The following is a 17,500-nucleotide window of genomic DNA, read 5'->3' as shown; positions in this document are numbered from 1 at the left end:
AGGTCTTTTAGTGTAAAATTGTCCTTTTTACGTTCTAACATCGCTTGTGAAAGACCGTGTTCTTCGCTAAATAATTCACTCGGATAGCCATCCATCGACGACATTTCTAAAGGTTTCAATTACTTTTAAAGAAAAATTATCCTAAATACAGTTTCCCGTGGTAAAAAGGCAATTTACCACGGTAAAAGTGTCCCGTGTAACCGCACCTTATGCGGGAAAAGCAGATCTTAACAAGTGTTATTGAAATCCAACTAGACCCTCCGTGAGGCTACACTGGGTTGCCTGTGGTACGTGCAGCGTTCCACGCAATTTTTTCCAAGTTTTGGGGGGGGGGGAAAAGAAGTCAGACCAGAAGTCATACCAGAAGTCATAGCAGCAGAGGCCCTTTGGCTCACAGGTCCTCACACGTTCGTACGACGAAACAGATCCTTTTCTGAGGTTAAAAACCTGGCTACCGGCCTATTAATTAATCATTGGTCAGAAAGAAGAAATTCCTGTCCTCTTTAAAAAAAATTGACACGCATTGCTTACGTGTGGTAGTGAAGTAACACAGCGATTTATTCCATAATGTCAACTGAGCTGTGTGTTGTCTTCCAGGAGATTCAAGTTGTCCTTGCGTAATATGTAGCTCTAACAGTGCACGATATTGTTTTGGTATTGTCTATCATTGTAGTGCCGTGGTAGAAGTCTTGGGTAAATAGCCCGAGAAGACATGTGGTTACTAGCAAAGTACTGAACCCAGAAAGATTGAAGAAAATAAATGGGAAGTGAAAAACATTGTCTTCTGGGATGACATGTTGACAGTTGTCTTTGCGTAATATGTCGGTCTAACAGTACACGATATTGTTTTGGTATTGTCTACCATTGTAGCGCCATGGTAGAAGTCTTAGATAAATAGCCCCTTGAGAAGACATGTGGTTACTAGCAAAGTACTGAACCCAGAGAGACTGAAGAAAATAAAAGGGAATCGAGAAACATTGGCTTCTGGGCTGGCATGTTGATCATGCAACTTCTTTCCACCACAAGTGTAAGCGTGCACTGACAGCATCTGACAGCTTTGTAAACAAAAGTTGAAAGCTGAAGTTATTTCTCCTGTTCGGCGGGGTTAGTATCTGGATGGGCGACCTAAGAAATATACCACTCAGTAACAGAAGCATAGGACCGAAAAATCTATTTTAATGCTATCAAACGCGAACCAAGCAAGATACAGATTTTGTTAGCTTGCTTTATGCAAAACAAATATTGATGTAAGAGTAAATAAATATGGATACACAATTTTTAAGAAGAGCGGAAGGAAGTTTCAGGACGGTCGATCGAGCATAAAATATTTTGCCATCGGTAACAAAATCTACGACATGAAAACAACATTAATTTTGAACCACGAGTATAAAGAGTCACCATCAGCGAAAAACAGTTTGGGAGATTTTAGTTGTTTTGTCGTAATTGTACAAGTTTGGCTGCGCCGAGTAAATCGCACATTGAATTCAGCGGGCGCAGTGATTATGTTTACTCGCGAAACAGTCAAGCGTCTGTGTCTAATGATGCCAAGCTACCGGGTTTTTGTTTTTGTTAGTTTTCTTTTTCTTTCGATTGTTATAAATTTTGACAAGAAATGTGCGAATTCAACGCAAAGATCACAATCGCCCAACTCTCAGAGGTTGACCATTGTTTCTGGAAAATCAAAAATTTACTCTCCAAGACAAGGTTATTTATCACCAGGTAATTCCATCGTTTTGGTAATAGCAGCTACTTTATTATTCATCAGCGTTATAATCTTTTGCCGATTTTGGGGGTCATTTTGTTGAAACTCAAGCACGCTTCCAACAGACCTGTTTATTTTCGTGACTTATGCGTTACCACAAAAATTCTCCCCATGATCACATTTCAACACATGTATGCAAATTTGCTAAGCTCGAAAATTACACAACATGATAAATTCACAAAAGCTGGAAATTTCACAGAAATATTTTCCACCGAAACATTTCTTGAAACAAGCAACATATTTGCTATAAGAGGCAAGAAACCCTTCCTATTTCAGTTGCGTGCGTGCAAGCGAAACACACAATCACAAAGCATATGCAATTAAATAAATTTCTGACAGTTCACATTCAACCCTTTTCGAAAGAACCTTGACCGTAAATAATAAAGCACAAAAGAGACAACAAGAGAGTCCATGTGTGTATATTTTCTTTAAAGATGTACTAAAAAGCCATTCGCGTTACAATGACTTTCGACGCCATTACAGGTTAATTGTGCAGAGCAAGCTACGCATTACCCCAGCCCCCTCAAACCTAACAAAATACGCACAGAAGACTCTATGCACAAAGACACCACTTAGCAGGGGAGTGACAGGCAAGACTTTTCCCGACACGGAAAAAAATTAAACGACGAAACGCTACGCAGATTCTGACTGGGTTTAGCAACCCAGTAAAAAGAAAATTGGGGGTAACCACGCATTTTTCGAAGATAATTAATCAAGAATATTTGTAAAAAGCTTTAAAATACAAAGCAATGTATGGCGTTCTTTGCCAAATTGAAGCTTAATTATCTCTGAAAAATGCATGGTTACCCCCAATTTTCTTTTGGGATACCAAGAGCTCTTGCTGAGTGCTGCTTTCTCCGCATAGTTTTGAACCGCGCAAAAATATCCCTGTATTAATAAGCACCGCCGATAGGAAATCCGAGTAATTCGAGATGCGCAGAACGTATGCGTAATAACAATAGTAGACACCGTCCTTAACGGCGCAGTTAGCGGGCATTTGGACTCCGCTCAAAGCTCGCATGTGCTCGAGGCCAGAATGCCACGTGTATTTTTGCTAAATTAATTTTATTTCACGATTTATTTTGTTGTTAAGGTTGACCATTGCTTTTGCAAAGTCAAAATTTGTCACTTTTAGACGACGTTACAATATAAAAGCTGCTTTGTTGTTTTTCACGTCACATCTCATTCTGTTTTTTCGATGTTGCTTGTATTTTGCTCGTACCCAGTGTCCTGAGAAAGGAATTCTTGCCGAATTCGGTGCTCATTTGTTGAAATGAGGGGAACATAATATGTGAAATGACCTGTGAACTTAACTCGTAACCCTCGTGGCTTGTATTGAGCTCCGACTGGACTCTGAAAAATGAATACTTGAACTCGATTCCGGCTGGTATTTTTTACAGGTCACACGTCACTGGTCTCAGGTCATTGTTGTACTAATACAGAAAGTATCCTAAACGTGCATAAAGGCTAACCTTAGGCCTAATTAGGCCTGAACAAACGTTTTTAGGCCTAAGGTTAGCTTTTATGAATGTTTAGGATACTTTCTGTATTGGTAAACCAATACTGTGAGCTGTAAAAAAAAAATACCAGCCGACTCCTCAGCCTGTGCATGTTGTTGTAATTTCGTGTTCGTGTCCGTTCCACGAAATCGGGATGTCGCCAATTTTCCCAGAAGAAGACTAATGATTTAATGTTATTTGTTAGACTACATAAGCCTAATACAATATTTGCTGTCTTGGCACATTTGTACCTGATCAACTCCATGGCAGTTAATTTCAATTTTTTCTGGGAGGTGATGTGAACTATGAAATCACCACCGCAAATTCTGTTTACATCTGTTTCATCACATTAGGGCCGTTTACACGACAGAAAGTAAGCCGTGGCGTACATAATACGCGAACTATTTATACGAGTAAAAACTCCTAGGCTAGGATAAGTCGCGGCTTGAGAAAGCCGTGAACGTAGATTTTGTACCATTTATACGGGGTGTTCGCGTCTTATGCAAGCCGCGGCCAGAGTAAGCCGCGGCTTATTTTCTCTCGTATAAACGGCCCTAATGTTTCATCCACAGTGTTCATAAATGAACTAAAAAAGCATTTATGTCAATAGGTGACGTCAACGATATCTTCCTTATAGAGGAACTGCTCACTTTCGGTTGCCGGGTCAAACAACATCACGGCATCCGCATTTGCAACCAACTCTCTCCCTCAATTGATTTGAATTTATTCTTAATTGTCAATTTGCTCCAAGTGTAGCCTGCTTGAAGGAGGTAGATGTCGCCACGAAACACGTATTAGACGCCATATTGGAAGAGCGTGCGGTAGGTCTAACACCCATTTTAAACCGGTTAGCTTTCAATTTTGGTGATGGGTATCCATTTAAATGCTATGAAAACTCGCATTTGCTCATCGGCTTGCTTCGATAGTGTAGTGGTTATCAATGATGCAATTGTCGCTCATGGTCCAGGTTCGGCAACCTTCTCCACCTTCAAGTTCTTTTAAAATCTTGGAACTTAAAAGCGTGCTCTTTCAAATTAAATTGACGTGAAAATTTCTGGTATAGAGTTAACTTCATGTAACTGAAGTAAAAGCGGAAATGTCAATCTCGTCTATTCCAAATGACGCTCACCCCGGCAAGCAGGCTATTCCAAGTAAGTGTTATCGTCCATTTTGGACACTGACAGCTTGATAGTCTGGACTCGCAGGACTCGAACCTGGAAATGTTTGATTAATAACCCCTCCATTTAAGCACGAGACTACCACTAACTGCGAGGATCCTATTTTTTTTTTTATGTCAAATTTTTCTTCCAAATGCCGCTATAAACCTGTATTAACACCGGTCCCGCTAAGAAGCACGCTTACACAGTGAAAAATGTCGGTTTCCATACTTCAAGATAAAGCTAACCATTTTAAAATCAAGCCTTAGACTTAACCATTATTCAGCAATGAGTTTACATATATACTAATTAGTTTTCGTAAATTATCGGCACACTTTCCATTCAGTTGAACTTAAGTGGTTGGTTAAGTGGATAAAAACAGTTCCTTCAAAGTAGGGGTTCCGGATACAAATCCTGTCCAGGGACTACTTCTACATTTTTACTGGGTTGCCAGTATGGCAAACCCAGTCGGGGTCTGCGTTTCATTTGTTTGTTTTATTTTTACTGGGTTGCCGGTATGGCAATCCCAGCCGGAAAGTGGGTGGGATTTGTTCGTTTTATTTTTTTTTCCCGTGTCGGCAAAAGTCTTGCCTGTCACTCCCCTGGTAAGTGGTGTCTTTGTGCATAGAGCCTTCTGCGCGTATTTTCTTAGGCTCGAGAGGGTAATGGGAAATGCGTAGATTTCTCTGGTGGACACAGTATAGAATCATCAACTTAGTTTGCAATGGCGTCGAAAGTCATGTAACGCGAATGGCGTTTTAGTGGATCCTTAGACAAAATATACCCTTATGGAGCTCAATTATGGAAAGTCAGTTGGATAAACTAGGCAGGCGGTGAAAAACCAAAACCTGGAATCTCAAAAGCGACGAGTAATGGACTTCGACAACAATCTATCGCCCGTCGAGCCGAAATCAAAGTGAGCTGTATTTCTAAAATAATATTTTACCAAGAGTGCTGTTATGTAGAACACTGAAACCAAATGGAAAATTCTCTGGTAACTTATGGGTTTAACATAATTGAAGACAGAGAACGAATCGAACACCTGACGTGGATCTGTGATCAACTCTGCACAGTCTTCAGGTAAAAAAAATAATTGGAAATGTGACAGCCAAGAATTATTTGAAAGAAAGCTTGTCGTGTATTTTGTGCTTCATTATTCAAGGAAAAGGTTTTTCATGGAAACGGTTTGATCCTGAAATTTAGTTTGTTGCAATAGACCTTATTCATAAATGGCGGTCACATTCATAATTCTTTTGTCCACGTGAAAATTAGCCTACCAAGCCTCATTTTAGAGCTAGAATTCTTTTCAATTCACTGTATGGTATCGAGGCTTGGTAGGCTAATTTGCACTTCGACAAAAGAATTATAAATTAGCCGCCATTTATGAATAAGGTCTATATTGCGCATATTTGAACTGATTGAGTTTCTTCTCTTCACGCACGTAATGAAATAGAAGGGGTTTTTGCCTCTAATAGCAAATATGTTGCTTGTTTCAAAAAAATGTTCCCTGGAAAAGGTGGCCTTTATGAATTCATCATGTTTTATGATATGCGAGCTTAACTGGATAGTTTTTATGGCAATAGGAAAGCATTTTCGTGTCAAAATGAGGTTGGGCTAACTTAATTAAATATAAATATACATTCTGCCCCGTGAGTTTGTTATTCTCGTTAACCAGCAATGGCGTCGAAAGTCATTGCAACGCGAATGGCGTTTTAGTGCATCTTATGTTGTTTGTTTCAATAAAATGTTTCGCTGGAAAAGGATTCTGTGATATTTTCTGCCTTTGTGAATTATAATATCATGCCGTGTATTGAATTTTCGAGCTTAAGGTTGAAATGTGATACGGGAGGATATTTCTAGTATTGCCCTGTAAGCAGGAAAGGTTCACGAAAATAAACAGGTCTGTTGGAAGCGTGCTTGAGTTTCTACAAAATGAGCCCCAAAATCAGCAAAAAATTGTGACGCCGATGAATAGTAAAGTAGCTGCTATTTCCAAAATGATGGAATTACCTGGTGATAAATAACCTCGTCTTGGAGAGTAAATTGTTGACTCTGCAGAAACAATGGTGGGCGATTGTGATCTTTGTTTTGAATTCGCTCATTTATTGTCAAACTTTATAACACTTGACAGAAAAAGAAACTTACGAAAACCCGGTATCTTGCCATCATTTGACATAGATGCTTCATTGTTTGGCGAGTAAACATGCCGCGGTAACTTAATCACGGCGCCCGCTGAATTCCGGGGATGTCACTTTCGATTTTGCGATTTATTTGTGCAGCCAAAAGTACAATAACAAAATTGAACGTAGCAAAAAGCTCCCAAAATGTTTGTCGCTGATCGTAACTTTTTATATTCTATATTCACGGTTCAAAATTAATGTTGTTATCATGTCGTAAATATGTTATTCTCGAGCGACCGTCCTGGAAACTTCCTTCTGCTTTTTCTAAAAACTGTGTATCAATATTTATTTACTTTTGCATCAATATTTGTTTTTGCATAAAGCAAGCTAACAAAACCGGTACCTTGCTGAGTTCGCATTTGTTAGCGTTAATAGTATTTTCGGTCGAATGCTTCTGTTTTACGAAGGGGTATATGTTTTAGGTCACTCATCTAGATACTAACCCCGCCGGAGAGGGTTTAACTTTAGTAAACTTAAGTATTACAAAGCTGTCAGATACTCAGAGGGCAGGCTTAAACTTGTGGTGAAAAGAAGTTGTCAGGGAGCTTGAAAATTATCAGAAGCCAATGTTTCTCACTTCCCATTTATTTTCTTCAATCTTTAAATTCTGGGTTCAGTACTTTGCTAGTAGCCACATGTCTTCTAAGGCTATTTACCCAAGACTTCTACCATGGCACTACAATGATAGACAATACCCAAACAATATCGTGCACTGTTAGAGCTATATATTACGCAAGGACCTATCTGTTTCGTGGTACGAATTTGTAAGGACCTGTGAGCCAAAGGGCCTCGTCTGGTAAATGGTCTTAATGACCCCCCAACTTGAAAAAAATTGTCTGGAACGCTGCACGTACCACAGGCAACCCAGTGTACCCTCACGGGGGGGTCTAGTTTTCTTTTTATCTGCTACCAAAAGTCCTGGGACAGAGTAATCTAAATGGAGGATAATACTTCATCTTAAAACTTCATTTGGTTTAAGGTCTGAAACAGGGTAGGGAATATCGTACATTTTATTTCTCTAAAATAGGAAAAGAGTTTCAAGAAGCGGGCCGCACACCCTCACCCAATTTTTCTGAGAGTAACCCCACCCTTCCTGGGAGTATGACGCGCTTGCGTTGTTCAGTGCTTTTATCATGAGCTAAGGACCTACACCATATTCACATAACGTTAATTAAGCTCTCCATTTCAATGTAGAACATTCAAGTGATCCGGTCAGTCTTTGCCAAACAAACTATGCAATGGCGTTGGATGTTCAGAAATTGTCACCACGAAACGGCGACAATTACAACATCGATGCCTTGTTCGGAAGGATGGCAAACTAATTTTACATGCGCACCATTAATATGTGAGGACTGCGTGGCGACCTGTTACCTCAAACATAGGTGACCCGTTACGTCATCGCCTCCTTGTTCTTGGACGAAAACAAAAGATCTTTCATTAGCTCCTTTTGTTCGTTCACTAGCAATTGTATTTTACACCATTGTTATCAAGGGATTGGTTGCAAACCATCTACACTGGTTGCGGTCACAATTGAGAGAAACACAGTGTAACACTGGTGTTGATACTATTGTGTCAACGCTCTGGTGTTTTGAATCCCTAGGGGAAAACTGAACAATAGAACTTGATTTAACACTGGTGTTCACTCGCTAATGCGACCGCAACCACTGTATACACTTGGGACCGGTTGCTCGAAGCCTGGTTGGCGCTAACCTTTGGTTAAGAGGTATCAAAACCTGTGTCCATGGTATTTAACGCTGGTTAGGGCTAACCATGCGTCGAGCAACCCGGGCCAGTTGTGTTCAAAATCTGACGGTAGGTTAAATGAGAGATGTGCATTTCTTGAAGGGTCCTATCGCTCTGACGAAGGGCTAACCCTCGAAACGTCAGTCATTTTATTTCTTCACGGTGGCAATTCGAACTTTTTCAACTCGTTTGATAAAACCAACTTTTCGTGTCTTTTTCTTTCACCGAAGCAGCACCGGTGACTTAGCTGGTTGAGCACCAGGCTGCTATGTGGGAGGTCGTGAGTTCGACTCCAGACGGACTAACACTCAGGGTCTTTAATAACCGAGGAGAAAGTGCTGCTTTTGCAATTACATTTGCAAATGGTTAGACTCTCTAGTTTTATCGAATAAGGACGATAAACCGTAGGGCGCGTCTCACAACCCTTCAATGTTCATAACCCTGTGGGACGTAAAAGAACCCACACACAGGAGCCCATTGGTAGGAGCCTCCATATGCAGTAGATCTTTCTATTTTTCTATTTTTAGGACGAATCCTCGAGCAGGAGACTCGCATTTACATAAATTTACATAAATTTACACGATTTAAATACAGTTTTACTGCTTTATTTGTCTTCGTTGGACAAAGACTTTACCCCGTTGGCCTTTTAAAACAGTGCGTGCAGAGCCGGGGAACTCGTGGCGTTCTAAAAGTAGAAAGATTCGCGCAACGGTTGACTCATAAGGGCGTGTATGAGAGAGGTAAGCTCCTACTCATGTGCTCCTGCCCACACACTATTCGCAAAGAGTAGGGCATGGAGTTCCCGGTGTGGTGGTCTGTCCTCTGTGGTGCAGCATGATTGGGAGGGTAAATACTCGAAGATACGAAGGACCTTAAGCAAGTCGGCTACGAGAACGTTGTCTAAGAAATATTTAGCAATTATTGGATGAGGCTGAGTAAGATATGAAGAATTCTGCAGGTCGAGGAGGGTGTTATCCACCAAGGCCGAAGGCCGATTTGGATAACATCCTCCGAGATCTGCAGAATTCTTCATATTCTACGAAAGCCGAATTCAATGATTGCTTTATTATTCATTCAAAATATTTTCTTCGCTCAAACTTCTAAACCTACTCGCAGCCATTTTTCTGCTCAACAAAATAACACAATCTCGTCCCCATCTTTTTCCGGTCAACGGTTCAATAATTTGCAGCGGGCTGCACTTTTGACGTCATTTTGACGTCATCGATTCAATAATTCAATAGTTTCTTTCCAAATTTGGTGAACAGCAGCTGGTTATGGTGAATTATGCGTGTGGTTTTAACCTATCAGAAACGGGGAAAGATTTTGAATGAATAATAATATAATTTAATGTGAGGTGTCCACGTCTTCCTCATAAACTCAAATTTTGGTCAATTTACGTTGTTGTTAGCGCGAGAGCGGCATGGAAATGTACACAAATGTAAAACACGTTCAGAGCTTTTGCTTTTGCTCATTAGAGATGTTGCCGTCGTCGTCCTCCTCCTTGCTTAAGCTCCCGATAGGCAATTTTCGAATTATCAAATATTTAGCTTGATAGTGAGGACAAAAACAATAGAAACACGTTGAATGAATGTGAAAAATATTTGCATATCATCCACTTTCCTTTGTCTTTGTCCTCTAAACCCCTCTTTCAAGCTGAGTTTTAATACATCGAAAAAGGACTATTATCTACACCAAGCTACTCTAAAATTCGAGGGTAAATAAAGATATGATGATGATAAGCACCACAGTCTCTTTAGCGACTAACTATAATCCTTCCTTCATAATTGCTGGATCGGAGTTCCTTCCTTCGCTCAAAATGATCATTCTCTCAACAAGCACGCAGCCACATAGAATTGTGACCTTTGAAGGATCGTTTTACAAGCAAGTGGTAAGAAGAACAAACTTTTAAAAATATTCTTAATTGCTTTTATTATGATTCTGTAAGATAGCCATAAAGTTTCGGAGAATATCAGGAGCTTCTACTTTCACTACTATTCTCAGTAATCCGGTGAATCCAAGTTGGTTCAATGCTTAGCACTTGCGTTGAGGGTAGTTGAAGTTGTCTTCATTGTACTCTGCCTGAGCAAAACACCTCACCGCTGCCCCATCGCATTCACAGATAGCACGGTCACAAGTTCCCTCTGGGTCCGCTGAAAAGATATTAAATAGTACCAATTAGGAGGAGCTTTTCAAACTGGTAATTCCTTTGTAAATAGACCATTTTACATATACGGCGTCCATTCTGCTAATTTGCCCCCTTAGAATACCATAATAGCTATTTGAAACAATGGATTTCAAAATGGCCACCGTATCCGTAAAATGGTCTGTGGCTTTGCAAAGGGAAGTTGTTCTGTGAATTTGCACGCGGCGGTCAAAAATGAATACAAGTATAAGTGTGGGATCCCTGTGCGGAGTGCTGACTTGACGGTAAACACATAAGGTATTCCTTTGGGGCAGAGTGTCTAGCCATGAAAGATTGAAACTCTTATTCATTTATTCCCAAGAACATATACCACACTGGTGCATACAGTATATTTACGCACAAAGTAATATAAATATCATTATTCTGCGGAATCTCCGCTTCTAGCCCCAACCGCACAATGATCACGTTTTGACTGGGACAAGATTCTAAAAAAAAATACGAAAAGAGCAGTAAACCATCGTTACGCGAAGCCCTTCTCGTACGTGTACACAATAATTGATATGATCGTGAAACCACTACACTATACTTACCGCAGCCAGTGCAAGTGTTGTTCCTTTTGTAAAAGTTCGCATATGTAGCGTATTTAGAAGAGCACAACTCCGCCTTGTCCACAGCCCCGTAGCACTCATCGTGAGTTTTGCAGCAACTGAAAAATATAGACAAGCAACAGTCGAGGAAAGAGCACTTTGAAAATGGCACACTGCCACTTTTGTTGCCTAGAGTTGTGACTTTACAATATGGCCCGGGATGTTTGCTGGCATCCTTTTTTCTCTTGGACTTTAATGCAAAATTTCTTTGCCTGCAAACTCATCGCGAAATAACCAAATTTGTATAGGTAATCACTTGATTTCCAAATTACACGATAAAACTAATGTGATAACTTATTAATGATATGACAAAATTTCGAGATGTCATTCATTTGTCGTAAATAGAGACTTAATAGGGAGCTTATTCAAGGACGACGACGACGGCTACGAGAACGTCACAAAACAATAGTTCTAACGAGAAAAAACAAAAGCTCTACGCGCCCTGCAGGTGCGTTTTGCATTTTGGTACATTTCGTTGACGTTCTCTTCCTGACAACAGGGAGCTTAGGAAACGGCGACGCCGACGACAACGACGACGCTACAAACTGAATAGCTTTAGTGAGAAAAAACAATGGCTCTGCACGCTCTGCACATGCGTTTTACATTTTGGTACATTTCTTTGCCGTCATCTCCTAAGTGATGACGTGAAATGACCAAATTCAAGGTTCTGTGGAGGACGTTAGCACATGACGATGAATTTTCAGTTCTCTCTCTACGCTTCCAACCCAGTCATACCAGTTTAATTCCACGACAGTTACTACACATTTTTAACGCGAAACGACATGAAATAGTTTCGTAGTGGTATGAATAACGCGAACTTGTATTTTTAAATGAAGTCCTCGTAGCCGTCGTCATCCTCGTTTCGTAAGCTCCCTATTGACGTGAATTGACCAAAGAGTATGTTATGTAGAGGACGTGAGAACCTGACGGAACATTTTAATTATTTTCCCAAACAACCACACCGTTAATGCCAATTTTATTCCTGTAATGTTAATACACACTTTCCATTCCGAACGACTTGGGGTTATAACGAAATTTATTACAATAACAGGAAATAATATTTTTAGACTACGTTCTCCTTGGCGACGTCGTCCTTGCGTAAGCTCCCTATTAGGGAGCTTTAGCAATGACGACGGCAACGGCAACGAGAACGTCATCTCAAAACATAAATTCCCATTATTGTAATCACTTCGAGACTATTCCAAGCTTTTTAACATGACAATGGCTTGGCAGTCCCTCAAAGAATGAAACCGATATGAGTCAAGCTTAATTTAGAGGAGAAAATGAAAATTTATCCTCACAAGTGCTGACGTCCTCCATAAACCTCAAATTTGGCTATTTCACGTTGTTGTTTTGCTGACGACGGCAACCAAATGGACAAAAATGAAAAACGCACGTGCAGAGCGTGCAAAGCTATTGTTTTTGCCTACTAAATATGCAAATTTGTGACGTTCTCGTTGCCGTCGCCGTTGCCGTTGGTAAAGCTCCCTAATTACATCTACGACAGCGACGTCAACGTCACCTCGAAATATAACTTTGCACCACCGAAAGTTTCTCGCGGTTAAGCCATCTCGTTCGCGTCGGACAATGTGGGCGAAGTATCCTTAAAATAACTTGGTACGAACGGTTTCAGAGTAAACATAGATACTGAAAGACTCACGTTTGTACGCTCTCGTTGTCGTCAAAACTTCAAAACAGTCTCAAATTTGGTGATTTCGCGTCGTTTTTGTGCAGAGAACCGCACGAATATGTGTTAAAATGGGTGCCGCATGTCCAGCACGATTATTTTTCCTCTTATAAGGAGGCTCGAAATATTTTCTCATTCTTTTTCAAACAAATAAACACATTCTGTCGTTAGATATAGTTAGGGTAATCATATCAAGACGAAGTTTAAGTATGCATTATACAATTCTCATATCAGTTACCGTTACCATGGCAACAATATAAGGCATTTCTAAAATCAACACATGTCTTTTCTTAAAATAAAAACAAAAAACGGACGGTGAAATCTTTCCGTACAACGTTACCAGATAATGTTAGAAAGAAACTCTAAAATATTCAAAATTCAACGAAATCACTTTTTTTGAAATATGTCTCTATTTTTTTTTTCACCCACAGAATGTTTTTAAATTTCAAAACAAACATTTTGAAGTATTACAAGCTAACATGCAAAAATAAAAATTACCGTCTGGAAGCAGAGGAGTGAAGTTGTATAATCAGGAAAAATGAGGGGGTGCAAGATCAGCATTTACGCATGCGTCACCTGCTCATTCGAGTCCGAGGGCGCGTGGAACTACAATCCAACACAAACGGATTTAGGTGACCATTAAAGCGTTTTTGTAAAATTTTCGTAGTTTTTGTGAATAGAACATGAATGTTTATATTCCATCTATATCAGAATTAGAAGAAAGGTGAGCTAAATCAGTGGTATTTCTTGTCGGTGACCCATTTTGAATCATGAGCTGACGCGAGCAGCTGAAGTATTGCATGTGTGGCTTACGCGCGCGCGTTCAGCTAAAACCTCTTTCGAGCCTCCTTAACCAATGATATTGCTGTTTCGGGGCGTTCTTTTTAAAGACCGCGTCGTAGATCTTAAAGTCCCAATTAAGCAGAAGCAACTCTACGTCTACCTACGTGACGCTACGTCTACCTACATGTCGGTCTCGTCAACAGGCTCCCCTCCTCCTCCATAGCCACAATAACATCCGTAGTCCAAATAAGAAGCTGATGTTCGATTCGTTCCGCACCCAATCATGTTATGAAATTGGATCAGATTTCTTTGTGTGCGGATAAACCCCTCTGTACAGGAAATAAACTAATAAATGCACATTTGGACAAATAAACAAAGGACGGAAAGCAAACTGGGAACTAGTTAATTTAACGTTCAGTTACAGAAAACGGGTAATGGTTTCCTTTTCAAATGAAGTTATGATCCTCGTTATGAACGCAATTTTCGCAGTTGCGTAAAGAAGCCTGAAAATTTCAGGACTTTAACGAGGTTTGAACCCGTGACCTCGCGATACCGGTGCGACGCTCTAACCAACTGAGCTATGAAGCCACTGACGTTGGGAGCTGGTCATTTGTGGGTTCCAATGTTCCCGTGAGGAATGAATCAACAATGAAATGATATATGAAATGAATCATATATGAACTGCGGATATGAAATCAAATGAAGCTATGATCCTCGCAGTTATGAACGCAATTTTGCAATTGCGTAAAGAAGCCTGAAAAATTCAGGACGTCAGCTACCAACGACAGTGGCTTCATAGCTCAGTTGGTTAGAGCGTCGTACCGGTATCGCGAAGTCACGGGTTCAAAGCCCGTTGAAGTCCTGAATTTTTCAGGCTTCTTTACGCAATTGCAAAAATTGCGTTCATAACTCCGAGGATCATAGCTTCATTTGATTTCATATCCGCAGTTCATATATGATTCATTTCATATATCATTTCATCGTTAGATTTCCTTTTATAAAGTGTTTTAAGTAAACTAGCTGTAAAATCTGAATAATCTTAGAACAAGATTGTGCTTGAATAAGACATGGAACATTTTTGGCGCTCTAAGCGCCGATGCAATGTGTCAACGATAGTGCTTTTGTAAAAAGCGGTCTTTTTTAAGGCAATAGGCCTTTTCTGAGTTCATGTGTGCCTCCTCTTCAAAGCGAGTCTAAGTGCAAAGTTTTTGTGATGGTAATTAGTTCTACTTTACATATAGTTCTACTTTACATATAAAAAGGCAGTCAATTTCTTCTTGGGAACAACCTTCTTTGCGCAGACAACCTCTGATTACAAATAGGGATTTGTTAGCTTCTTTTAGTTTTTCAGATAAGTGATACAAAAAAGTACTGTTTAAATTTATTTACAGTCAAACCAAGTGAAGCGTACCCCTTAAGATTGCATTAATGAAGTGATTATTTGAAACTTGAACCCGCTAGTCGTTTCAAGAATGCAATAATGAATTGATTATTCGAATATTGAACTCGCTCGCTCGATCCAAGAATACGGCTAAATCCGCTAACGGCTTCCGTTTTCGAAAAATCAATTCACTGTTGCGACTAGTAGGTTTCAAACCTACTAGTCTTTTCTAGAATGCAATACTGAATCGATTTTCGGAAACGGAACCCGTTAGCCGTATTCTTGGATCGAACCAGCGAGTTCAATATTCGAATAATCAATTCATTATTGCATTCTTGAAACGACTAGCGGGTTTAAGTTTCAAATAATCAATTCATTAATGGAATCTTGGGGGGTACGCTTGACTTGGTTTGACTGTAATGAAATTTTAAATAAACGAAAATCATGGTTCGTTACAGAAAACGGGCAATTGATAATCTTTTTATCAAGTGTAAGGTATGAATAATCTTCTAGCAGGACTGTGCATGAGTGGGGTATGGGAATAATTTTGGCGTTCTAAGGCGATGTAATGTGTGAGCGGTACTGCTCTTGTAAAAGGTAGTCTGTTTTTACAGCAATTGTACTGAAAAGTGCAGAAAGAACATAAAATATTCTCTATTCTCAAAATCTGCATTAAAAAAAGGGAAAAATTGAACAGACGACTAGAATAGCGGCATGAGAATGAACGCGTATGAATACAGATAATAGTTAATGAACTAGTAAATGAAAAAATGATTATCTGAATGGATGCATCCTTGAATTCCTTTATCGATAAACAGATGGAGAGAGTAATATATGAAAAGGGTTATAGACGAACAGATGAGTTGATTAAAAGAATGAATGGATAGACGAGTGAATGAATTGATAAATAAATGAGTACTATATAGTCTTTTCATAGACGACACTTGGGTTAATTTGTTTCACTGATCACTAAATCCGAGCTAGATAATTTGGATACCGTTCATGTCTGTTAGGCTAAGCTTTCTGTGAGTGAATTATGCTAAAGCGAGTGTCACTGTGACGGCAGCGCAATTTGTTGAAATGTGGCGGATCATTTCAGATCTTCCACCTTAATTAAGTTCCACTCTTTCATGTCCAGTCTGTTCAGTACTTCAGATTGGCTCTCAGCTCTACTATGCAAAGAAATAATTTGTCGAATGTAAAGTAAAAGGTATTCAGTTCTTACTGGTATTCCCCACTGGATTGTTGGGTTCCTTCAAAATATCATCCCACTGCTGGAAAAAAAAAGGTATAAGAGCTAATGATAATTATAAAATAATTAGAATAGTACGCCCACTCTCATTGGTCAATACCTGTGTTTAGATGAGAGTATGGAAACACGTCTGTGACATCACACGAATTTTGATTGGTTATGTGTTGTCAGACGCGCGTTTTGATTGGCTGGTAGGAAATATGAGCGTGTATCAAGAAAATCTGTTTCAATCAAGGCTTAAAAAAACCTAGCATTTTCCTTCATTTGTCGAATTATATTTGAGAAATATTTCATAAAAGCAATACAGGACTTTTCTCTGTGTTTCCATAGCCTCATCTAAACACTCGGGGGAGCTGGGAGAATTCGAGACAGTTATGCAAGCGCTCGACTGCGTCTCGGGTTTGCATAACTGTCTTTAATTCTCCCAACTCCCTCTCGTGTTTAGATGAGAAGATGGAAACACGAAAAACGTCCTCTATTGCTTAAAGAATACTGAAGTATGTAACAGATGGTCCTTTATAAGACCTTATTGAATAACTAGAAAAAAGTCGTTTTCTTGAAAGTTTCGTTTCCACTTGTTCTGACTCTTTATGCTATGCCTAAATTAATGTAGCTCAGCTGGTCAGTGAACAGTGCAGTTAGGAGTTGGATCTAGCTAACCACTATAGCTATGGATAATCCATGACTTTAACTTCGTCTTTCCTCTGATAGTATTAATTTTATACCCCTAAAAATGGTGTATGGTATAGGGAGGGATCAAAGTCGCTGTGTCGGCTTCCATTGTCTCCAGGGAATAACGTATAGTACACATTCAACCTACCTCTCGAATCACATGGAGAAATGGCGAAGAGAAAACAGCGCTTATTAGGAGAAGTGTGACCACAGCGGCTCTTTGCATGTTATTCGGGAACTATTTGAAACTCTTAGACGGCGTGCTGCGAAGTAGTTCAGTCCACGTTATGATGCCTCGCCTTAACAATATATTTATAGCATAGGCTACTTATTATTTGCATTTTTTAAGATGTTTACAGGCGATCATACCCACCTAATAAGGAGATCCCATCTGCCCCAGCTATAGACCGAAAGGCGTGCGACGCTAGCCAGCTGGGGCAATCATCACGCTCTGGGAAAGCCGATACAGCATCACATTTGCATTAGAATCGAACTAAGCCCTTCATTCGTCAAGATTCAAGACGACTTGCTTGCACTGAGGTTGTCTCATGATTCAGGCATGAGGCCAATACATTTATTTCTAATATATGAATC

At 39.8% G+C, this 17,500-nt stretch overlaps 2 protein-coding genes across 3 annotated transcripts in view; one reads left to right on the top strand and one right to left on the bottom strand.

The window, feature by feature from the left end:
- Positions 1–17,500, top strand: part of LOC138041153 (phospholipase A2 A2-actitoxin-Cgg2a-like) — a 41,094-nt gene that overhangs the window by 5,211 nt on the left and 18,383 nt on the right. The gene's annotated exons all lie outside the window — the stretch shown is intronic.
- Positions 10,254–17,222, bottom strand: LOC138042329 (basic phospholipase A2 homolog 1-like). Of its 2 annotated transcripts, none has more exons than XM_068888183.1 (5): positions 17,055–17,222; positions 16,208–16,253; positions 13,786–13,930; positions 11,075–11,190; positions 10,254–10,491 (listed from the first exon to the last, which is right to left on the bottom strand). In XM_068888183.1, exons 1-5 carry the CDS (start codon positions 17,130–17,132, stop codon positions 10,373–10,375), a joined length of 504 nt encoding a protein of 167 aa, XP_068744284.1. In that variant the 5' UTR covers positions 17,133–17,222; the 3' UTR covers positions 10,254–10,372. The 2 variants fall into 2 exon arrangements, with proteins under 2 accessions (XP_068744284.1, XP_068744283.1); XM_068888182.1 differs by having other exon boundaries at positions 16,208–16,256; positions 17,055–17,219.

This window comes from Montipora capricornis, chromosome 3 (genome assembly GCF_036669925.1).
Source record: "Montipora capricornis isolate CH-2021 chromosome 3, ASM3666992v2, whole genome shotgun sequence".
NCBI classification, from domain to species: Eukaryota; Metazoa; Cnidaria; class Anthozoa; order Scleractinia; family Acroporidae; genus Montipora; species Montipora capricornis.
This window is presented reverse-complemented; position numbering and strand designations above follow the sequence as displayed.